Below are 25,936 nucleotides of genomic sequence, written 5' to 3'. Positions count from 1 at the left end.
AATATCAAGAAATCTGAGCAGGCAAAATGTTCTATTACTGTCAAAAGGTGTTACAAAGTTGTCAAACTCTCTGAAAACTGAGCTACAAACTCCTTCCTTCTGCAAAAGAACTCAGAAAATTACAATATGCAAGAAGCAAAAAGGTAAGAACCCCCTCCAATAATGAAACTTGGAGACATATATGCTTTCCAAAAAGCAGTCAATGAATAAAATATCCCCACCTCCTCCTGGGCAAGCAGAAACATACAGCCCATTTTTCAGGCCCTAAAACAAGTCTGAAAGAGAACACACTTGAGCAAAAGTCAAGTCAGCCCATGCCTTGCCATAAAAGCACTTGAATGCCCCAATAAATGACCCCAAAATATCTCTAACAGGCCTGCAAGCCTTCATCATTGCAAAAGATATCTTTGACCTGCCTATTAAATAAAAACAAAATAAATATCTCATAAAGTGATTTGAAATTTATCACTTAATTAAACATTTGTTTTATTTTATTTTTACATTTAAAGTCAAAAATACTAACAAATGTAATAAGAAAACATATTTAATAAAGTGACTTATTATTATCACTTTAATAAACATTTTTATTACTCCATTTATTAGTATTTGATTTTAAATGAAAACATAAAATAAAAAAAAGTTATTTAATAAAGTGATATATTTCAAATCACTTTAATAAATATGTATTCTTATTTCATTCATTAATATTTATGCTTAAATCTTCACAATAAACCATATTTGTTAAGTGACTTATTAATATCACTTAATAAATATTTACATTGAAAATCAATATTAAGTGATAAAAACTCTAAATCACTTAACAAGCATAGACAAGGGGATGTAAACAAAGAATATCGACCCCTTAGGCATTTTCACGGGGCATGAAGTGGGAAATAAAAATAAAAACAAGGCAAATAAATGCCAATGCAAATCGACATACATTTTAGGGAAAAGAAACCCTAAAATGATTCATTTCCCTCTACATTCGATATTTTCCATCCTTCTGGAGATGAAGCTACAGCGCCGCCATGCTAGGGTTTGGGCGAATTTGCACCATTTCTGGAAGAAAACGTAGAAGATGAAGGGCAAATTTTGTTTATGAGCGCTGCATAGGTGCCGCCATGAGGGAATTCGCAAGGTTTGAAGGGTCTTTTGGGAAGAATTTCTCGCAGATTTTCTTCTATTAACGGCTGCTTCAGGTGTGCCCTTTCTTCATACACAGCAACTCGATTTCTTCTATTTAGTGACTGAAAAAATGAAAAAAAATCGATGCTTTTCTCCCTTTCAATTCTCTGCTTTGACAAAGGAAGGGTTTATTGTAGTTCGTATTTGATGCTTCTTATCATTCTCTCTGCCTATATTGAAGGAGCTGGTCAATAAAGATTACATTTTCTCAAAATATTTTGCACTCTCTCCTATGTCATATACATTTGCATAATGTAGTGTAGTAGTGTGATCTTTTGTTTTGTTCTTTTCTGTATGCACATGAATATGATACAACAAAACTAAAATGTACCTTTCACTTTTCATCTAAACATACAAGCTCTACCTGATTGAGCTTAGTAGCGTATATTGGTAACAGTTAGCTAATTAATGTGGGTTGGTATCATTGAGACAATGATTATCTGAAGGTCCTTTATTAGCGATCTGCCTTGTCATAGATGCGAAGTTACCCAGGACTCGATTTTATGGAGTGTTTCTCGCCCTTGGCCTACCACACCTTGGGTCACACAATGATAATTTTACTTCATTTGTCTTTGGACATGGACATTATAAGTGACTTCTAATAGATTAATCCATAGATGGCCCACTCAAACAGTACTCGGCGAGTTTTAAAAACTCGCCGAGTTTTCAAGCTCTGCGAGTAAAAAAGACTTTTACTCTGTGAGTTTTTGTCAAAAACTCGGCGAGTCCGAAACAAAAACTCGACCGCAACAGCATAATAGAGAAAAACAGCAAAAACACATTTTATTTCATCATTTTAGCTTGGGTTTTTTGCTGAGAAGGGGGAAGAGTGACTCCCAACACTCTTGCAAGGTGATTTCCAACTATTCTTGCCAATTCCAAGTGGATTTGAAGGGATTTGAGGTGGTTTTTCAAGAAAAATCAAATTCTCGAGTTCGTTTTTTTATTTTTTTTCTATGCTTTTTTAAAACATTTTGTTTATTTTTTCTTGCATCTAGATGAATTAGAAATCATTCCTAAGTAGTCTAAAATCTTTTTAAGTTATTTGAACAAGATTTAACACTAGTTTTGACAAGTTTTGTTGAAATTTTCACTTTTTTTTAAGAATCTTTAGTTTTCAAAAAAAAATCAAACCGTTTTTTTTTTTTTTAAACTTTGAATGATGTCTAATTTTTTTTCAACTAATTTAGATAGTTTGCTAAATTGTTTAACTAAAATGTTAACTTTCTTTTTTCACTTTGTATGTGCAGGTTAACTAAGCAATAATTATGGCAAGTTCTGATTGGCCACTAGAACCATGCACATCTAGATATATAGGCACCCATCCTAAAGGTGCTAGAGATAGGGCTTGGAGGTATGCCTATGAGGGACCAGATGCTGGGACAATTATTTGCATAAGTGTGAAAAAATACTTCATGGAGGCATCAACCGTCTCAAATACCACCTTGCAGGCATAGACAGGCATGATGCTAGAGAATGCCAAGTGACCAATCCTAAATGTTGATTGAAAATTTTGTACTCCTGGGGGATGTGCAAAATTGTGGTTTCAACCACAATGTGTGAGTATGATACTCTCCTGATTTAGGGAAGGCTCCCCCTATCTACAAACTAAACTAATCTAATATGGGTGAGACAACAGTCTTTCTTCTTCTTTGAAGAAAAACTATACTCTTTTCTCTTCATAGAAAAGTAATAGCGATTGGAAATAAATAACAGCAAATACAAAAGTGAGACTTTTTTTGTAGGATTTTTGGAACATAGAGGGAAACAAAGTTTCTATGAAAGCACAAAGACCTCCATCACTTCCCCGGAACGGGAAAACAGAAAAAAAGCTCAAAGTCTTCAACTATCTATTCTCTTATCAACCTCTTTTAGATGATTTTCTGGTAACCAAGCACTGTATGTAGTAGCTCAAAGTTTAACTACATGATGCACCTCTTATGCACAAACGTAGGAAATAAAAGCAACACAAAGTTCGCAAGTTACCCCCTTTGCTCGAGCTTTCTACACTAGCTTCAAACGTGATAAACAGCTCAAAGTCTGCAAGACCAAGTCTGAAAACCAAACCTATATCTCCAAATGCAATTAGCAACTCAAAGTCTACAAGATTGAATTGAAATCCCTCTTGAACAATAGAACAAAAATCGCAATCAACTCCAGAAAATGTCGTCACATAACAACTTGAATTGGCACAAAGTCTCAACACAACTTGCCTCTTTTATTGAAAGAAATCCGATTTACATCCAAGCTCAAAGTCTTTTAGTGCACATACAAATTGGCAGAATTTTGTTGCATTGCCAAAAGATATCAATTACAATAGATCCCCTCAAGTATTTATAGGAGAGGAGCCTTGAGAAAAAGGTGGGAGGATCCTAACTACCTTGAGGAATTCTCTCAACCACCATGACATATTCCAACTATAGTCCTAATTGAACTCAACTTGTAGTTGCTTTACATGTAATTACATTTTACAAAATGCAAGTAAAAGTGACACTTGCAATTACAATTTTTGACATTACATGTAACTTGTCAAAACAAAATTACAAATGCATAATTAAAATTATTCTAGGTATCCAAAGACACAACTTCAACTACATAATATTTTGTCTATGATGATCTTCATGCTGCTTCAGGATGCTAGAACTTGAAGTATTCTGGATCGGTAAAGACATCTTGAACCGGAACAGGAATTTGCATCCTTCATCATCTTTGTGTCCTTGGCCAACGAACTTCAACCTTATCTTCTTGCTTGGGGTAGCACTGGCTTTTCAGGAGGGAAAGGGCTGCCTTTCTCTTTTCATGTCATGACCATCTCTGCCTTGAAAGCATTCTATAATTTGCATGTATGAATTGTTGTTGTATCTCTTCTTCTTTTGTGACTCCATCATGTTGTTTTTCTTTCTTTGTATCATCCTCCAATCTTGGAATCTGCTTCCAAAATAAGGCCATGGCTTAATCCATTGATTTGGTAGATCGTGTGTGCAAACAAGACTGACATAGGAAGGGATAAATTGATGCAAAAATGGGCTCACAAGTGAATTTCGGGTTCTGGAAGCTGCATTACATGTGTGGAAAAACAAGAGCATTAACTTGAAATTGTGGAGAACAAACATGCAACTTCATATGTGTAATAGTTAACCACAAGTTTGCACTTGTAATTGGACCTTTAAAACTCATTTTCAAGTGTTTTTTGAGTGCATTTTGGACCAATTTCGGGTTCTGCAAGGCTGACTGCAAGTAGACTTTAAATGGCAAAAATGAATGAAGGTGTGAAATGAGTGGATGAAATGGTGGGAATAGGGATCTTGATATGTGGGAAATGATGGGAATGAAGCTTGTGAACAAGGTTAATGAGTGCGGATGGATATGAATTGAATTTTGGAAGATCGTCTTCATTTTAATCACATGGGAATGGGAAAAACCTTTACTTGTAATCAGGTTTTTAAAACCTGAAACTGGAAAGACAAGCTTTTTACAACTTTGAAACTTGAAGTTTTGGCAAAAGAGGATTAAGTCTTTTCAACCAAAGGGGAAACCGAAAAACTAACATTTCCATCCTACTTGCAATCGAATTTTAAAAACCAGAATGCAAGTAAAGAGGGAAAAATGTGAAGAAAAAGACAACGCAATTCTCAAATTGCATTCAAGACTTGGGTAAAAATGGGAAGAACTCTCTCAAACCTTGCTTGATCAAGATGCCTTCCAAGAAGATGCAACAATCCTTGAAAGGACGAATGTAGCTCCTAAAATAGACAACAACCAAACTCCAAAACCCTAGCCACGTCCAAAGAGAAATAAAATGGCAGCAAAAACGACTTTCAATATGGAGGAAGAATAGGTCAAAACCTCATGGAAAACCTACATAGGAAGAATAGGAACCAAAACGCCTAAGTTCGAACCCCAAATCGTGGCATTCCAACTCCATAGCGTGGCATTCCAAAAAACGGCTAATGAAGGAAAAAACGCAGTCAAAGAACAACGCAATGGCAACCATACAAGCTGCAACATGTTTCTAAAAACATGAAATCCGCCTTGAATTCAAAACGCCCCCTCATCCCATAGATTCCTCTGCCAAAATCGGTTAGAAGTTGTGGCAAGATTGAACTCTAAAGAGAGAAGAGCAAGTCAGGTTCTTGAGGAAAAGAAACAAGTTTAAAATACTTTGTAATAGACATGTAATCGGGTTTCTAAAACCCCTTTACATGTTTTAATTTGCTCACTTTTTTTCATCTCCCAAGCAAATTCGGGTTTGCAAGAACAAAAGACAAGAAGACATGTCAAAATAACTTGCAATAGGGAAATAAAATCCCCTTTACAAGTTTTAATGACTTAACTAAAAGACTTGTAATAGGGAAATAAATTCCCCATTACATCTAAAAATCACTTAAGTAGGAACTTTTACAAGAAATTACAAGTTCTTTTTAAACTTATAATCTTAAAATTCACTTGCAATTTGTCCAAAAAGTACCTACAATGACTTAAACGACATAAAAAGCAAGGGGAAATCAAAAATAAGTTACAAGTGACAAGTTTTAAATAAAGTGCACTTGCAATTGTTTTAAAATTTCCCTACAACACCAAAACAAGAGAAATATAAAACTTGCAATCAAACGAAAATTTCCCACCTGCAGTCAAGAAAAAACCTGAAATTGAAGGAAAGACATAGCAAACGAACTCGAAACGCGATGAAATTTGACACACGGATCAAGGATGGACTGAAGATCAGCCCAGTTTAACCAGAAGCAAATATTTTGCCTCGGGAAGCGTGCCTTAAAAGAAAAATATTCAACCTGGAGTGACTATTCTGAAACCCGAAATTACACAAAAAGTTAGGAAAATGAAGACCAAAACTCACCAAAATTTGGACAATGATGGCAAAGACCCCCCAATGATTTGACACTAACAAATGTGAGTTTTGCACCTTGTAAAGCGTGCCTTGGAGACAAAAATGACGCATTTTAAGAAAAAATTTGTAGGGGTTGTCACATTTTGAAAATTCAAAAATGAGGACAACACTGAAAAAAAAAGACAAATGAATGCCCTACTTGTAGCTGGGGAAGAGAAGAAATTGCAAAGGGAAAGGGCAAAGATAGCCATGACATCAGCCATAGCTAAATCTCAACGTGCTTCTATTGACATTGAAGAAGAACAAGAAGCACTTGAGGGCATAGTGGACTCTCGGCGTGGCCCACGTATCCGCAAACCCACCACCACCTCGCCCATCGCTTCTACTTCCTTTAGTAGAGTACCTGGGGCTGGCAGGGGCACTGCTGCATCACAATCAAGGTCCATAGATGATTATTTTGTGCCCAAGAACACACCTGGAGCACAACCATCATTAGAGGCCATTGGATGGAATAGAGAGGCACATGAGAAAAGCAACATTTCAGCAGCTAGTTTTTGGTACTTCAACAACATTCCATTCAATGTGGCAGACAATCCTTATTGGCTTAATTTGGTGACCGCAATGACAGTTGCGGGAAAGGGGTACAAGGCCCCTTCTTGCAAGGATTTGAGTGGGAGGTTAGTAAATTACTAAATAGTCCACTTGATTTCATTTTTAATTGTTTTTTAGATTTCTTGTTTATTAAATCAAAATTGTGTATTAAGACCTAATTTCACTTTGTTCTTGTAGGTTGCTCACAAATGCAGTTGCTAGGGCAAAAGAAGTGGTGGAGGACCAAAAAAATGAATGGACAAAATATGGCTACACCATTCTTTCTGATGGGTGGACAGATGGCAAGAACCGCACCATCATTAATTTTTTGGTTACTTGCAAGGACAATGTAGTGTTCTTGAAATCGATTGATGCCTCCAGTAAGGTGAAAAATGCAGAAACATTGGCTGGAATGTTGGAGCACGTCATGGAGGTGTGAGTAGAGAATGTGGTGCAATCATCACAGATAATGTAGCAGCATATGTGGTAGCAGGTAGAACCCTTTTGAATTATCACCTTTAGCAATATTTTCATTTGTTGTGGCTTTGTTTTTTTGGTTGCATCTTTCTTAAGAATAACTTCTTTTGCAGGTAGAATCCTCCAAGAGAGGCACCCCACTCTTTTTTGGACACCTTGTGCAGCACATGTCCTTGACCTTCTTTTGGAGGACATAGGGAAACTTGAGTGGGTGACTCCAGTTGTGGAAGATGCAAGGAGGATCACGAAATATATTTACAATCACCCTTGGGTTCTGTTGTGACCATTTCACACATCGCCCCATTTAAATGGGGACCCCCTTTCTTGCTCGTTGTTGCTCGCCTTTCGCTCTGCTTTTTTAGGGTTTTGGTAGTTTGTCCGTTGTCTGGATTTAGGGTCAAGCCTTAGGGTTTCTGTTTTGTCGTTTTCAGGCCAAAGTCCAGTCAATCTTGAGAGTTTTTCGAGCTTCCTTTCATAGGATGCAATTTTGAGTTAAGTGAATTCGCCAGAGGCTAAGTGAGTTGGTCTATTTTCAATTGGATTTTTGAATGAAGAGTCTAAATTTGTCTAAGTATGAATGATGAAATTGTGAATTTTGTCCAAATGAGTAATTTTGACCAAATTTTGAGTTTTTTGATATTTGATCCTGGGCATTGGAAATGACTTGTTTTTACCTTGTGAAGTGATTAAAATCCCGAAATCATGATATTTTGGCCTGTAGGAGCAAAATCGCTCCTGTCCCTCAGTGAAGGACCGGAGCTCGTTTTCAAAAATCTTACTGTCCCTGCAGGATCAAGATGATTTTTCGAGTGGAAGTGGTAAAGGGAGGCATGATCTTTCTGTTGAATATAATTTGAAGAATTTCATGAGCACAGAAATGCCCCAGGAGTCAAAATCGCTCCTGTCCCTCAGTGGAGGACCGGAGCTCAAAACCAAACATTGCCTTGTCCTTGCAGGATTTTAAGCAACTTGACGATTTGAAGAGATCAAAGGAGATACATTTCATCAATTGAATATAATTTGGAAATGCGAACATGAAGAAAAATGAACCAAAAATGTAAAATCGCTCCTGTCCCTCAGTCAGGGACCAGGGTGAACACAGTGATAGCTCCCGTCCCTCTCCTAGGGACCAGAGCGAAATTCCTCATGAGGCATGTTTCGGGCAAAAAGCAAGCAAGTTTTGGGTTTGAGGCAAGGAAGGAAGGTGAAATGAACCCATTGAATACATATTGAAGATTGCAAGACACCTAATGAACTCCAAATTGGCCTAGGCGCTCCTGTCCCTCAGTCAAGGACCAGAGCGATTTTTGCCTTAGGTCAATTTCCTGCCAAGTTTGAATGAATTCCAAGCCATGAATGAATGAAAGGATGCATTACAAGACCGTTGAAGATAAAATTGGAAGTTGGCAAAGTGTGATGGAGCCTACAAGTCTAAATTCGCTCCTGTCCCTCAGCCAGGGACCAGGGCGATATGTTAGTTATGATGCCTTTCCTCCAAGTTCAAACCACTCCAAGTCAAGGTGAAGGGTGGCAAGGACATTTTGAAGCGTCTCAATGAAGAACGAAGAATCAAAGGTCGCCAATATTGAAAGAATTGCACCGAATATCCTAGTTCGCTCCTGTCCCTCAGGCAGGGACCAGAGCGAAATCTTCACAAAGGCTTAGATTTTCAAAGGTTTATCAAGTATCAAGTGGCCAAGAGGGATCAAGGGACTTCACTTTACACGATGAAAGCAATGGCAAGTTGATGAAAGCAAGCATGAGCCCAGGACATTGAAGTTCGCTCCTGTCCCTTAGTAAGGGACCAGGGCGATATTTACTATATTTGCCAATTCATTCAAAAATCATGCCAAGACAAGGTTATGCGAGGTCACAAAATATCAAAGGTATCTTAAGAAGATGATATGCAAAGAAATTAAGCGTCAAAAGGTGATCAATTTGAACAAGGATGCTATATCGCTCCTGTCCCTCAGTCAGGGACCAGGGCGATTTTTTCATTAATCACTCCTTTCCTTCAAGGTCACGTCAAAGCCAAGGTACATAAGATCAAGGATATCATTTGGAAGGCGACACAAGAGAAGTGAACGTCAAAATATTACCAATTTAGGCTAAGGTACAAGGTTCGCTCCTGTCCCTCACCAAGGGACCAAGGCGATAATCTATTTAAACATCAAAATGCCTTGTAGATGCCAAGTGAAGTAAAAGTGGAATGAAGAAACAATGTTATTACTTGCCATATAGTGAAGATTGGTGATCGAACAAGCAAGATCAAGGAGAAAACACCTAGATCGCTCCTGTCCCTCTCCAAAGGACCAAGGCGATATCACCTCAGGAGGCATTCATTTACAAGGTCAAGTTAACCAAGTTTGAAATTCCTAGCAAAAATGCCAATTTCAACATAAGGATGGAGATTTTGAACGTCAAAAACACGAGATTCCAAGCTAAAATGGTAGATCGCTCCTGTCCCTCAGTCAAGGACCAGGGCGATGAGGTTTGTACTTTTCCACCTTCAAATTTTGGCGCTAACAAACATTTTTTGAATTTTCATTAAATGCTAAAAATCGACAAAATTAAAAATTCAATTAATTAGCATTTAAAAATTGCGCTTGGACATTAATTAATTGATTTTTGCCTTTTAAAAAATCGAGTTTATTAATTAAAAAACGATGGCAATTAATTAATTAATTATTATTTTTAATGAAAAATGGAGCGCTTGGGTTTATTTTACAAAAGTCGGCCTCCCTTTATTTAATTTTTGTTATTATTTGCTTTATTTCCAAGTCGGCCTAGAGGCAATTAAGAAGGTAAGCGCTTATATATAAAGGGGTGTGATATGGCATTTTAAAACATCATTCAATCATCCCTTTGCATGCGACTTGGAGAAGACAATTGCAAGGTGCGAATTTCATCAAGGAGAGGTGCGAAATTCCATTCAAAGGGGAGTGCGAACTTGGTTTGAGGTGGAGCGAATTTGCCATCAAGATCACATCAAAGACATCCCCAAGGGTGGCGAATTGATAAAGAGGACGTTCATTTGAAGGAGATCACGTCAAAGCCATCTAATTTCGATTTTTGCCTAGGCGATTTTCTTGTTTTGCATTTTAAGAGTTAGGCTCTCAATTGAGGTATGGCGATGTGGTCCCTTGTTTTAAATTTTGAATTTTGATCGTCATTGCTTCAAGTTTTGAATTTTGAAATTTTGAATTTCAATAGCTTAATCGTTATTTAGGAAATGATAACTCAAAGACTTATCATGAGGTTTCCTAAAATTAATCTTTAATCTAATCTATGTTATCCATTGCAAAATCTAGTTCTTATTATGAAATGTTGTGTAGGTATGGCAACCCCGAAGGCGGGAGCATCCACCAGCCGTCCAGCTCTCATGAAGGAAGATCAAAAGACCGAAGAAGTGGAGACCAAGATCGTGTCTAAATGGAGCAACATTGGAGATACCAACTTGGGCAACTTCAGTACAAAGAAATTTCGAGAGGTCCCTTACATTGGCAAGCCATCACCTGTCGCCTGGAGGATAATTGAAAGTGGCATCATTAAGGCGGCCGGCTTCCCTCCAGCAGTACAGTGTCATGAGTTGATGATCGAGTGTGCTCGTCATTATGATCCTCAATCCAGAACGATCGTGTCCAAGGAAGGAAACACTTTGGCGTATCTTTCAAAGGAAGCTATAAGTGAGGCTTTCCATCTTCCAGAGCACAGAGATATGATCTACAAGAGCATAGAAGGAGCCAGGTCCATGTACGAAGATGATCCAGATGCTTGCCTAAGCATCATTAACAAGAACTGGTTACTCAAGAGTCGTCCTCGCCTGAGCAAGGTACCGAACACACCGCACAGGATTGATTTCCAGGAGGAGTACAGAGATTTGATTACAATGCTCAACCGAGTCACAGGAGCCCCTCAGGCTTTTTACTTTGAAAAATGGATGTTCTACTTCATCCAGGTGATAGTTCAGGGTAAAGGAACAATTCATTGGGCTAGAATGATTAGCCATTGCTTGGACGTATAGTTGAGGAGACTCAAAGCTACCAAGTCCTTCCACATGAGTTCATACGTCATCTATGCCTTGATCAGGAGCTTCGAGTACGCAGGACTACCTCACAGAGGAGTGATTGGAAGAGGACCCGGCGAGGTCAGAGTTTATGATTCCTATGTTCACTTGCATCATCCGCCAGGAAGCAACTACAAGTTAGTTAATGATACCTTCACTATGAACATCACAAGGACGTTGCAAGGCAAGATTCACAACAGATTATCTCAGGATGCACAGGAACTAGTAAAGAGGTACGGTGCTTGGTTTATCCAATTTCCGAAGTTTACTTATATCAGAGTTCATGGATGTCCTTCACCTCCATACATGTTGCCGAGATATCCGACAGACAGAATAGTGTTACTTGAGGTAACAAGACAGTTGGCAGCTTATGCGAAGGCATTCAGACACAGACATGGAAATGGAGTTCCGGTACCTATCATATTGGGCAATTCAGTTGAGGTATGTCCTAATGCTTTAGCCATGGATGACGCAGAGAAGGAGTTAGCTTTGTATCGTACCATTCTTGGCAGGAGGATCGAAGTTGAGACAGATGTGGATTTGCAGGAATTGGAGGATAGGATTAAGGTCATCTTTTGCAAGGACGCCAATATCACAGATGAGCAACAGGACCAGATGTTTGCTACCATGCTCCTGATTGAAAAGACCAAGGAACTTGAACTTACATGGGACGCAGCTCTTCTAGATGCATTTGATCAGGTCATCCACTTGGAAGAGAGAATGAAGAATCTTCCCGAGATTCCAATTGCTGAGATCAAGGGAATCGTATCAAGATTCATTGCATATGCTAAAAAGGAGCATTGGAAAGGGAATAAGATTCTAGATGAGAGGTTGTTATAGATGACATGGCATCTTAATTGTCATTGGTCTATGTCTCCTAGATTTTCGTGCCAAATTTAATAATTGGCTATGCATTTAATGTTGTGCAATAAAAGGGGAACTTTTGTAATAAAACCCTAATTAGGGTTTAGGTGTCATGATCTTGACCATTGATCTACTTTTGATCTGGACCATTCATTGTAATTGAGGATGCTATTTATACCCTCATTTCATTTCATTTTCATAAGTTAGATATGAGAGATAGCTAGAAAATCAGTATTAGAGAGAGATTAGAGTTTAGAAGCAATTTACTTTTTTTTGTAGCAAGATTGAGCTTTGAAGAAAGAATTCAAACAATTGTTGTACATGATGGCTTTGAGATCAATGAAATATTGAAGTTATGGTGTTTTGTTGCAAGTCTCTTAGTTATCTTCATGGTTGTTCAATTTTCTTGAATCATTTCTCGATCAAAGTAGTGTGTTAATTCGAAGGACAAAGTGTTGGACTTGATCTTTGGTAGGATTCGCTTTCCAAACCACTAGCTTCTTGCTGATTGTAGGAACGCCTTGCGTGGTCGACTGGAGAATACTCGAATCACTTAACCTTCAATCGTTATTGTATCTTGGGTATGTACCTTCGTGGTAGTGTCTTTGATCTTTGATGTGTTGAAGAACCATTTGTTACCTTAGAAGATTGCATCAATTTCAATTGAGTTGTTATTTTATGGCAAAATTGAAGTTGGTTGAATCTTGCCAAGTCTTGTCCACATGAAGTCATTCTTAGGGTTAGACTAAATTAGACCTCTTGCAAAACCCTATCCTTTTGTTATTTTTGAAGTTTGTTTAGTTCAGCAAAATCTTCGGCAACGTAAGGCCCCTTGAGGACACAGCAAATCACAACGACCACTGGTGCTTATCCACACGTAGAGACCCTACCAAAAAGAACATTGGAGTCATCCTAACTGATCCTTCTTGCGAAATCTTCAGCAGTTAGCGACTTTATTCAAGAGAGGATAAGATGCCTTTGGGTATTTTATTCTGTGTATGATTGTGTACAAAATACACGTCAACAGGTTCCACATTTGATGAGAGAGCACACCCAAGGGAAAGATTTGGTGAGAGATGGTATCACAAAGTTTGCAACGCTTTTCTTGACATTGCAAAGCATTCTTGCTGCATTGAATTCTTTGAAACAAATGTTTGTGAGGGAAGCATGGCTAAACTCACCTTATTCAAAGAAGGTTGAAGGAGAGGCTGTCGCATGCTTAGTCTTTGACAGCCAATTTGCACAAATACCAATGGTATGAACCTGAAATGCATCAAATACCCCTCCACACTTTACCATTAAAATCCCTTCACTCTAATATTAACCAACTGAAAGAAACCATGCAAACAAACTAAAACCAAAATGATAAACACCAAATCAATGTCCATATATTGATTTCAGCTGCCTATTACAATAATTTTTGCAGCAGTTCTACTCTAATCCTACACTGAAAGCTGAAATCTAACAACCTAACTAGAGTCTAACTATCTAACTCAAAAAATCTAACTTTTTACAAAAGAAAGGCCTCTACCTTTTATAGAATTTACAATTTGAACCGGTGGCCAAGATTGACTGCATCCAAGGGTCCTGATCTACCACAAAATAAGGTTGCCCATACCCACTTAATTCTTAGTTATCCCTTCAACTACTATCTCAACTACCGACAACTGTTTGGCTTTAATTCGGTCAATCCGGTAGTTGGAAATAGCTGACCACAACTGATCTGTGTTCCACTTTGTTTCAAAATATCTTGAGCGGGACCCACAGGCAACCTTACATTAAACAATTTCAGTTCTTTAAACTGATTTTCTCAAATATCTTTCAGCTGTGTATTTCTTGAGTTTGCACATTTTATATCACTTTGAGTGTTCTTTGTCCTCAGTCTGGTTGGTGGACTTTCACTTGTGATCAGGGGCACGCTTCCCAATGCTTCATCCCACGCTCTGTGGTGTGGTCCTGTGTTTCCTCTTCTTGGCATTGATCACGATCAAGTCTTCAATTTGAGCTTCAGGTTGACACCTTAGCTCTTCCTTGATGTCGTTTTCCTGCGAACAATCAATTTTACCTTTAATCAATCAATTTGAAAAATTAAATAAATTAATTTAACAAATATATCAAATTTTAAATGACGTCTGGCTTCGTCTCAATGGAGTTTGGGATTGAGAAGCTCTTTGTGAGATGTATCTTTTAAATGTCTCTCCTCGAACGCAAACGCCAATCCCTCATCTTAATGACGTTTGGGTGATTTAAATCCACTGAAGCTTCTTGGCTTACTGACTTGCCTTCAAGATGACCAAACTCGATTGCTTAGAATAAAATGTAAACTTTCTTAAGGGAGGAAACTCGGTAAGGAAGCATATCCATGCATATCCTCTCTTGTGTAAGGAAGCCCTAATGTTGCTTTTAATCAATCAAAGGGGAAAACCTCAAGGTTCCAAATGTCAGTTCTTGACTACAGGATTGCTCAGTGATTGATGTGATTTATTGGGAGCAAAAGGGGTCTTACGATTTTGCAACAAGATGGTCTGCTGCGATTCTCGGACTACAAAATAAAATCAAAAGGGAATGGTTTAGGAAACCTACGGATAGTGATGATAACAATTGATGCAGTGTGTAGACAGATTTCGATAAACAGATTCTTGTTTTCGCAATAGATACACTCACAACTAAACAAGAACTATGCAATCTCCAAGGGATGAAGGATTTTCAGACTTGAGACATTCATTTACGCACCCAATTCTAGCGCAGCCTAAGACGAACACCTACAATTGAACTAAGCACAGTTTGGGTTCAAACTAACCATGCACGGTGACCTACAATCAACAGGCCACCAATGGTATGAACCTGAAATGCATCAAATACCCCTCCACACTTTACCATTAAAATCCCTACACTCTAATATTAACCAGCTGAAAGAACCCATGCAAACAAACTAAAACCAAAATTATAAACACCAAATCAATGTCCATATATTGATTTCAACTGCCTATTACAATAATTTCTGCAACAGTTCTACTCTACTCCTAATCTAAAAACTGAAATCTAACAGTCTAACTAGAGTCTAACTATCTAACTCAAAAAATCTAACTTTTTACAAAAGAAAGGCCTTTGCCTTTTATAGAATTTACAATTTGAACCGGTGGACAAGATTGACTGCATCCAAGGGTCCTGATCTACCACAAAATAAGGCTGCCCATACCCACTTAATTCTCAGTTATCCCTTCAACTACTATCTCAGCTACCGACAACTGTTTGGCTTTAATTCGGTCAATCCGGTAGTTGGAAATAGCTGACCACAACTGATCTGTGTTCCACTTTGTTTCAAAATATCTTGAGCGAGACCCACAGGCAACCTTACATTAAACAATTTCAGTTCTTTAAACTGAATTTCTAGAATATCTTTCAGCTGTGTATTTCTTGAGTTTGCACATTTTATATCACTTTGTGTGTTCTTTGTCCTCAGTCTGGTTGGTGGACTTTCACTTGTGGTCTTGGGCACGCTTCCCAATGCTTCGTCTCACGCTCTGTGGTGTGGTCCTGTGTTTCCTCTTCTCGGCGTTGATCACGATCAGGTCTTCAATTTGAGCTTTAGGTTGACGCCTTAGCTCTTCCTTGACATCGTTTTCCTGCAAACAATCAAATTTACCTTTAATCAATCAATTTGAAAAATTAAATAAATTAATATAACAAATATATCAAATTTTAAATGACGTCTGGCTTCATCTCAATGGAGTTTGGGATTGAGAAGCTCTTTGTGAGATGTATCTTTTAAATGTCTCGCCTCGAACGCGAACTCCGATCCCTCGTCTTAATGACGTCTGGGTGATTGGAATCCACTGAAGCTTCTTGGCTTACTGACTTGCCTTCAAGATGACCAAACTCAGTTGCTTAGAATAAAATGTAAACTTTCTTAAGGGAGGAAACTCGACTCTTAAAGAAAAATGCAAGACCCCCTTTGAAATTCGACCTATTTGGCTAAAACGTAAGATTTCCATTTAGCAAATTCGAAGGTTTAATTCGCAAAATACGAATTTAGGCCGATTTGACCTTTTTGCGTTGTTTTGGTCCTTTAGATGAAATTAGGGATTTTGTTTTGTAATTTTAATAAAACCACCAAAATTCTAAAACGCCCCCTTATGTGAGATAAAAATTCGGCCATTTACAGGCTTTTCATTCATTCAATTTACAAAACTCAGGATTTTTGAAAGAGTTGGGCGATGTTTTAAATCTCCTACATTTTAGTGGAAGGCGTCGAACTTCTACTCTTTACAAACTTCGACCCTTACTCTTGCCCATTTTGAGAGATTCCTTTCTGCTATTTGCACCAATTTGTGCGCTTGGTACCAGCTTCATTTCCTCATTTTCGGCCTTTTTGGATGATTTGTGAGTTTGGTCTCAGTCTCTTTCAGCGAAATGATCCTTTAATCGTGCAACTGTCACCTTTTATGGTTTTCGGCTTTTGCAAGGCATTTTGATAGTCGTGGTTTTCGGCCTTAGAGGGTATTTTGCGAGTTTTAAGTAGTTTTCGGCCTAAAGGGCCATTCTAAGCGACTTAAACTTTTCAGTCAAATGGGGGGGGTCACATCGTGTGATTTAGACTGAGCTTCTCTATCCGATCGTTCACTCAGCGGTTTTCGGGTTTACTGGATCACTTGCGCGATTTTTAGTCTTCTTAGTTTCGTCGGGCAAATAATGGTTTTTGCGCGATTTTTGGAGGTCTTTGCGTTTTCGGCCAAACGAGAGGTTTCGCAAGATTTTAACTCGGATGATTTTGCGCTTTATAGACACTTTGAGAACTTGAATTCCTTCTGCCAATTTCGACCCAAAAGCCCACGAGTTTAATAAATTTCGGCCTCTATGGCAAAAATACACGACGTTACCTGTTATCTCTAATTTTGGCTTCTAGGCTATTTTCGGGTTAAACACCAATTTTGAGAGTTTGACAATGATTTCCCATTTCGGCCTGAAACATTATTTTGTGAGCTTCAATTGAATTTCGGCCTTCTGAGCCGATTTTAGAGTTTTGAGTTCGCCATTTGGCCTTAGAGGCCGAATTTGGCTTTAGTGGCATTTACCCCTTTTCGGCCAATGAGCCGAATTTGAAAGCTTAACGCTTTCAGTCTTTTACCTTCTATTTCAGCCCAATAAGTCATTTTCCAAGTTTGATTTCTCTGGTGTGCTTTGATCATAGCACAATCATTTCTCCCTCTCTCCTAATTAGCAGACTGCAACTACGGGGGTCCCTATTTGAGGAAAATGGGGTGTGTGTGCGAGCACAACACTTACCATTCAGATCTACTAATAGTTTGGGTTAACTTTCCATATAATTCTATATGAATGACAGTGTTGTTCAGCATTGATTAATTGGGGTTTGCATCCATATATTGTATTTCGTAATTGATTTCCAGCTGATCTAATCAGAAAATTTTATAACAATCATCTATTTCATAAGGAAGTCCTAGGGGCATAAAATTTTGTTTACAAGGAACTTCTCCTTATAAGTCAAAGAGTGGTTCTACTACACCTATTATATTTTGTGTCACTCTAAAAGGTGCAAATCAAAATGCTAAGATGGTGTATGGCACATTGGGCAAAGTACACAAGATAAATAATGTCATCTCAAAAATAGAGCATGCCATGCTTGATGACATATATACATATGAGTGGTTCAGGGAAATCCTCAATCAAAAGCATATTATTGACTCAATAAAATTGACAGAGATCGGAGTTGTAGCAAACCCAAAAACAATCACCCTTTCGAGTGAGTTGAGAAATACAAGTTAATTGTTTGATGCTTTGAGGTTGCAATGAGAATATTTAGAGAACAAAAGAGCAATCTTGATAACACTGAGCTAGATAGTTCTTTCAGCTCTGCTATCCCATGTACCTTCTATAAAGAGGACTAACAAGAAATGGAGTATGTTGAGCTCAGAACTGAGTTCGAGAGGTTAGTACAATTGGAAAGCGAATAAGAGGCAGGTTTGGATTGACAAATTTTACATTGTTTTTTCAATGATAAGATGGGGAGCTCCATTGGGGGATGGGGGCAGCTGCACAGCACAGAACAGTGGATTGGGGAGAGAAAGTGGCTGTAATAAAATTTACATGTAGCAGACTCTCTTTTTGAAAATGGTCAATAAAATTTGAAATTAGTGTTGTAGCTATTGTGTCTTGAACTTCAATGTTCAAAAACATCTAGAATGGTGTATGTTTTTCGTAATGTGATTTCTTTAAATTTCAGTAGAGTAACCTCAAATGTCTTTATAATTTGATGGTGGGCATCACTAAGTGAATTGGGGCTCGTGGCTGCACAGATAAGGCTGTCCTTAATTTGAACATCTATCCTTTACTGCATCACAAACACTCCAAAAGTACAATAGGATGAACCTAAAAGATTGGTGCATTGAATAATGGTATGCCAAGCATGTGATGTGTCCATTCCGGTCCTGAAGGTAGCAAATATTATGGTAAACAACATCTTAAGTTTGCAATGTTTATGGTTAAAGACAAGTCAGCATTTATGGAAGATTTGTGTGACTACAAGAAAGAGAAGCAATATATGAGACATATATGGATGATCAATGAGCAACTCCTCAAAGATTTGATCACCAATAAGGTCAGTGGCTTGCTTTTTAAAGACCAACAGCAATCAGCTTTTACCAAGGATGACTACAAGTTCGCTTACAAAGATATCAACAGACCAAAGAAATGATCGACTTCACACAATCAAAGACAATGGAGCAGCGATCAAACAGATTTGTTTGCTTAAAAAGAAAATGAGATATCAGTACATCAACAACATTGAATATATTATTAAGACATTAATCCATAGTTACAGAAATCAAGATTGAAGTCTATTCCAAGAAGAGTTACATCATATAATAAAGTGATTAATAAATATACAGAAGCAAACAAACAATAAGCGACCTTATCTGAAGGAGCAATTTTGGTTATGAAGATGACCTATATCTAGACAGCGATCATGCAATACAGTGATTCCCAAAGACTCATAAGACTATATGGTGCGCAATGTTTTATTAGAGACAAAAGAAGCGATGGAATTTAAAGGAAAACAAATAGCAATGATAGCAATTAAATCAGCTAAATCACCCAAAGTCAGCGACAATATTGGAGATACATATATTTAAGGAGGCATCTAATAAAATTGATCTCCAACTGTCCTATTATGGCCAACTCCCACATAAGCCATTAGCAATTCAGTTTGTGAAGTTTTAAAACAGCATTGGATAAAGCCTGGTGCGATTAAGGAAAGCATCGATAAAATAATTAAAGCATGCCCGATTTATTGGAGAGTCAATCAATAAACAAAGCTGCGATTTGTATAATTCAAACAAGCTTCAAAAAGGTCAACGATTTGCTTAAAACATGCAGAAGGTGCGATTTATATAATCCAAAAAAAGTTTGGAAATAATAATTAAAATAAGAAGTGTGATTTGTTAAGAGAGGTACATGAAGTATTAATAAAGAGGTGCAATTACCAAAGGAGAAATAAGTTGTTTCGAAGTGGTCTGATTTGCTTTTAAGGTTGTGACTATTTATGAAGGGAGATGTCTTTTAAGGGAAATTGCCCCTTTTGATAAGGTATACAACAAACTCTATGAGAGTTAGAGGACTGGGGTGTTGAATAGACAATCAAGTACATATATACACCAAGGGTCATTAATGAAAAGAAAGATTGCAGATTTGATATGAGGAGATTATTTCAGATTTGAAAAAGAGAATGTGCAAAATTGAAGGGTGAAGTCTTAAAGGAAACATCAGGCAGATTTATGAAAATGTTTATGGCATATTTGTGAACAAGATTTGGTAGCAAGAATATATAAAGATTTGCGAAGAGATCATAGCAGAATATTGAAGCATATTGAAGAGAGTATTGTGAGAATTTTTTATGGCAGATTTACAATAGTAGAAGGAAGAATATATTTTATTATTACTCTAATCTGAAGGCTCAGTTGAGCAGCAGCAATTTATAACATTGAGGCATATATTTCAAGTATACAAATCAGAGAAAGCTATCAAGATAAGTTCTATCTTCCAAACTAGTCTTAGAATCTTAGTTAAACATTCTAATGAAATGTCTTCAGAATTGATAAAATTATATTTATAAATGTATTACGAATTCTCGTCTTCAGAATTGATAAAATTATATTTATAAATGTATTACAATTCTCACCTTAAGTTGGAATTGTCATCTCAGGTCTAAATAAGGTAATCCCTATAGGGGAAATTACAAAACACAAGATCTATATATTTATCTTGAACTGAAGAATATCTGGGAAAGAAAAGAGATTAAAATACTTTTATTTGAGGCTTTCATTTTTAGCTAAAACGTTTAAAGAAAAAGGGAAAAAAATATCCTCAGAGACCAAAATCTATTTTTCTACTGTAGGAGTATCTATATTCATATTTAAAAAAAAAAAATAACTCACATTTGGTTGTGGAAAAAAATTGGCCCTGTGCACTTTGAACTTGTATTCTGGCTCTACAAATACAAAAAGAAAAAGAATAGCTCAAAAGTCAAATGTCTAGGTAATTTATTTAACTAAGGGATTGACCATAAGTATTCTCTATTATAAATACTGCATGGTATATCTAATTGGAGAAAAAGAAATAAGAAGTTACTGAACAAAAGTAATCAATGGGAATTAACAGTACAACATATACAATTTAGTAGTGCCCAAAGCATCCCCACAAAACAGTTTAAGTTGAAATAAAATTCCAAGAATTGTATAATGTGGAATATAAAAGTTTACAAGATGTGACACAAATAACATGTAAACAATGCTCAAAAGATACAGCATAGTGATAAGAGGTCCTCAACAAATAAATGAAAGCTTGTGACAGTAATGCTTACTAACACTGATTATAACTGATAAACATAAAATCTACATCTTTATTACTAGATATTGTTGCCATAAGAAAGAAAGTAGATAGTATATTATGATTGTCAAATCCCTCACAAATTACAATCAAACTCTCGCACTACCTTTACCATCTATGCTCATTAAATGATTATAAAATAAGGCATATAGCGTAATGATGCCTACTTAATAGTTGATTCAAATAATTTATAAATACAGGATGCATAAGTTCTATAAAAGATTAAGATCGTATGAATAAAGTATGCATAAAAATATGGAGAAAAGAAAATATTATCAATGTCACAATATATTGTTACAAGTGTTAAGTTTGAAATGGCCTTGTCATATCTTGAAAAGTTATACACTCTGATTAGCATTTCAGTTTCTCTTTCAAGACAACTCAAATGGGAACAATATGTGAGTTAAAACCTCTCTCAAAATTAAAAGTGGTAACTCCCTAAAATCTAAAACTACCCAAACGGCTATGCTACAAATAAAATTCAACGTTGTTCAACTTCACACTATACAAGACTTTTGTGAGGGTTAGGGCTTTGCATAGAATGAAACAACTACCTATTTTTCAATCTTTTGGCCTAGGGTATGAGCACAAGACTAGTAATAGCTCATCTCATAAGCATGATTTTCAAATCTAATGAATGAAAAAAAACTTATTGAAACTCGCAACGACAACACCTTCTTGTTATCGCTAATCAAAGGCCAACAATTTGATGCACATGTGTAATGTCCCCTGCTAGGAGTAACTTTGTTTCCCATAATTATATTAGAATAATATCTTTAATATTTATTATTAATGGTCAATAGTGTAATTTATTGTAAATATTAGTTAGTTTCTATTTACGATTGTTTTGTTATAGAAACATCGTTTTTGTAGTTCTTTAAATGGTCATTTGATCATTTCACTAATTCATTCAAGGTTTTACCAAAACATGGTATCAGAGCAGGAAAAAAAAATTAAATTTGTTTTTTCTTAAATTTCAAATGAAATTTTTTAGGGTTTTTGAAAAAAAGAATTTCTTTGGCGGAAATTTTTTCATTGCTCATGTTTTCAGGGAGATTTTCTCTATAGTTCATGTGTTTCTCTGTGTCGTCGTTGTTTTGCAAAACTCTCGACTATCAACACATTTTTTTCATGCATTTTTTGTTTTCGCGAGCTGTCTTTGTGCTGTGACGCGATTTTTTGCGATTTTTTCTGTGACAATTGTTAGATTCTTTTTCCCTGAAGATTTTTTAGCAGATTTTGCCCACATTTGTTCGTGATCTATGCCTTATTCTGCGACGGGTTTCTTTGTTTTTTTGCAAGATGTCTAGTTATCGTGACCTGCTATTAGCAATTTTTGCGACCAAACCAGCCCACAACTTGCATTTTTGCATGATTCTGGGCGCCATTTCCTATGACACAATTCCGCATTTTTCTTTTTTGGCGGATTTCTTTTGTGGATTTCTGCGAGTTTCCGGCTTGCGTTTTGTTATTCTTCCATGTTTTCTTTAATGGCTTCCTGCATGCTTCATTCAGCAACTAGGGCATTCGTTTTTTCCAACGATTGTTTGGATTTTCTACAATCTACAAACCTAAGATCAGTCATCTGAAAGTCTTTGGCTCTTTAGCATATGTTTGGATTCCAGATGCCAAGTGCTTCAAATTGGATTCCAAGAGTCAGAAACTTATGTTCACAGGGTACAGTGACAACCACAAGGCTTACCGACTGATTGATGTAGACACCAATCGTCTCATTTTCAGTCATGATGTTGCCTTTGATGAAGAACAAGGACCTTTTCAACTTTCTTCGTCTGAGCAGAATTCTGAGGAACGGCCTTTGAAGGCTACTGATTTGGGTGTCCATCTACTATTTGGTTCACCTTATGGGAGGGATGATGCAGAATCTGAATTTGATGATACACTACCTGAATTTCCTCCGAATGATGCTAATCTTCCACTTGTTCAACCTGTTCCAAATACTGTTCCAGTTATTCCTCTTGCATCTGATGTTGGTTCTTCTATTCTCCGGCCTAAATGGTGGGGTGAGGCAATAAGTGATCTTCGTCCTGATGAGCTCATCGAAGGTAGATCTTTCGGAAACAAGAGCAAGCAGCAAACTACAATCAACTTTTCTCTCATGGCCAACATTCATAGTATTTTTGAGCCTCAAACATATTCTGAGGCCAAAGGAATTCCTAAGTGGGAAAAGGCTATGGAAGTTGAACAGCACAGTCTTTTGAAGAACACTTGGGTTCTTTCTAATCTTTGAAACAAATGTTTGTCAGTCAAGCATGGCTAGAATCAACTTATTCAAAGAAGCTTGAAGGAGAGGGTGTTGCATGCATAGACTTTGACAACCTATTTGCACAAAGAGCTGCAAAGATTGTGAAGGTAACTTCAAAACTTGAATATTTAATTATTCTTGATTCAAGTCTCTTATTATTAATTGGTAACTTCAATAATTAATCTTTTTGTAATTTGTATTTTTTAATTGTAGTTGTCAAAGCCCTTGGTTAGAGTTCTTCGCTTGGTAGATGGGGATCAAACCCCAATGGGGTATGTTTATGCGGCCATGGATAGGGCCAAGGAGTCTATCAAAAATTACTACAAGGGGGCTAGACTCAAATTTGATCCAATCTAGAAAATTATTGATAAGAGGCGGAACAATCAACTCCACCAACCCATTCATGCAGCAGGATCAACCCTCGTTTTAAGTTTAAGGATTCTTACTCAGATCCCAATGGAGAGGTCATTGAGGGCCTCACTACAGGCATTCAGAGGATGATACCTAAGGTTGAGGTGAGAGAACTCGTTGTGAACGAACTCCAAAATTATGAGGAAGCAAGGGGTAAGCTATTCTCTTCAAAGTTGGCCAGGAGAGGAAGAACCACTCAAACCCCAAGTATAATATTTGGAATCTTAAGTAATTGATAATTTGATAATGTTAATGCATTAGTAGCTTCTGCAAGATAAGACTCTCCTAACCTATTAATCTCCTTTGTTTTGTTTTGATTATGCTATCTGATTTATGCTTTGCGAACTGAATATGTTTATCGGATTACAACATTGATCATGATTATGATATTGACATTGATAAACGAAGGATTAGATCGACGACTTGCTTAACATAGTTAAGCGTCGATCTAATGCTATCGGGCTAGTAACCCGATAGCACATTAATGTCGATCCATAAATGGATCAGCATTAATATGCTATCGGGGTATTAACCCAATAGCATATAGAATGTTGTTGTTATCGAGTTTAGTTCATAAACCTGTTCGGCCATTAACAAAGCATCTTAACTAAACACCGCTTCGAACAAGAGTTTAATTATTAATGTTAGTTACCAAACATAACATAGATCGGGATGTGCACTATGAAGAGGCACCGATCAATGGGTGCCTTGATCGGTCATGTCTAAATGACATGACCAGTCAAGACATCCATTGACCGGTCCTCTAAACATATAAAGCCCGATATGAAACATTTGGAGAAGACATAGAAAACGTAAATGATCTCTCTCCTTCAGCCTACAAACAAAACAATAAAATATTAGACAATATTATCACATATATATAATAGTTCTTTTATTGCAATTGAATATAACTTTACAGATAAAATATGCTTTCACTTTTCACTTTGCTTTCTAACTTTTCAAAATTTTATTTGTTGATGCTTGGTGGCCAAGTTGGGGTGGAAATAACCCAAATCTCAAAGAATTTGCCCCCAGAATCTTATGTCAGTCTTGTAGTTCATCTAGTTGTGAGCGCAATTGGAGCTTGTTCAAGGACATCCACACAAAGAAGAGGAGCAAGTTAGCTCAAAAATGCCTCAATGACCTTGTCTTTGTGCAATATAATCTTCGGTTGCACATAAGGAAGGTAGAGGAAGCACCAGTTGGTCCAATTGATTTGGATGATATAGATCCTTATAGTGATTTGACATCGCAGGAGCAGCCTCCATTGTTTAGTGAGGATGACATTTATAATTTGGAGAGGCAAACTATGGAGGAGGAGGGGGGTGGATTTGGATTCACACTGGATCACATTGAGGAGGATGAGGATGATGAGGAGTCATTGCCAGTGCCAAGAGAAGCTAGAGGCAGAGCTACAACCAGGATGGAGGTCGAGCCACAACCTAAGCCAGTCATACCAAGCAAGGAGGCACCACCACAACAGATTGCTAGGACTAGACCCTCTAGTTCTACATCTCCCCTAGATTTTACTAGAGCTGGGAAGAGGAAAATGTAATTGTATTGATGTATTTACTTTTAGTTTTACAAAAACTATTTACTATTTTGCTTCTAGCCATTAGCATTCCTCATGAGGATGCAATTTTGTACCCACTTTGCATTTAAATCAATTAAATATATCTACACTCAGCTTGTTTCTTTTGTGTACTCATTTATTGACTCATTGGATGCATCTTCTCATTGAATTTTGCAAAACAAATATATTTCTAATTAAATTTATACAATTTTTTTAAGTTCCTACGTTTTTTACCAAGGTTTTTGCCAAGATTTTGCCACTTTTTTTCGGGTCTTGGGGAGTTTTTGGTTTTGGCAAGTAGTACAACTATGGTGTGGCTAATATATGTAGCCAAACTAATATCAATCAAACCATAGAAGCAACAATCGCCAAAAAAACGCGATTATACCCGATTAATTGGGGATCGGCAAAACTAGCGATTAATTTCCGAAAATTGCGGGTATTAATTGTTGACTTTTTTCAACGATTTTATTCGATTAAATCACAGAGTAACCGCATGATTAATCGGCATAAAATCAGGAGCCCGTGAAAAACCCTAATGTCGCCAAAAAAGGGCGTGAAATGAGAGAAAAATTTGCTTTATATCTGCACGACGCGGTAGGGTTTGCATATCGCGCGAAATTTCATAGAAGTGGGAGATTTCACGGCAGTGGGTGACTGTGAGATTAGGGTGACTGTGAGATTTCACGGCAATGGGAGATTTCACGGCAGTGGGTGATTGCGACTTCTTTCCTTCTCATCTTTCTCAGAGCTGCTGGA

General features: G+C 37.2%; 1 protein-coding gene across 4 annotated transcripts in view; it reads right to left on the bottom strand.

Annotated features, from left to right (window-relative positions):
• Window positions 1–25,936, bottom strand: part of LOC131065055 (ribosomal RNA small subunit methyltransferase, chloroplastic) — a 253,187-nt gene that overhangs the window by 105,786 nt on the left and 121,465 nt on the right. For 3 of the 4 annotated variants that reach the window (XM_057999441.1, XM_057999442.2, XM_057999440.2), the window contains exon 7: window positions 20,480–20,532. The exons of the other annotated variant lie outside the window; for it this stretch is intronic. In XM_057999441.1, coding sequence (XP_057855424.1) covers window positions 20,480–20,532 — 53 coding nt within the window. The remainder of the gene's footprint in view (window positions 1–20,479; window positions 20,533–25,936) is intronic. 4 annotated transcript variants of the gene reach the window in all.

This window comes from Cryptomeria japonica, chromosome 11 (genome assembly GCF_030272615.1).
Source record: "Cryptomeria japonica chromosome 11, Sugi_1.0, whole genome shotgun sequence".
In the NCBI taxonomy this organism is placed as follows: Eukaryota; Viridiplantae; Streptophyta; class Pinopsida; order Cupressales; family Cupressaceae; genus Cryptomeria; species Cryptomeria japonica.
Note: the sequence above shows the minus strand (reverse complement) of the source record. Positions and strands in the feature narration are given on the sequence as shown.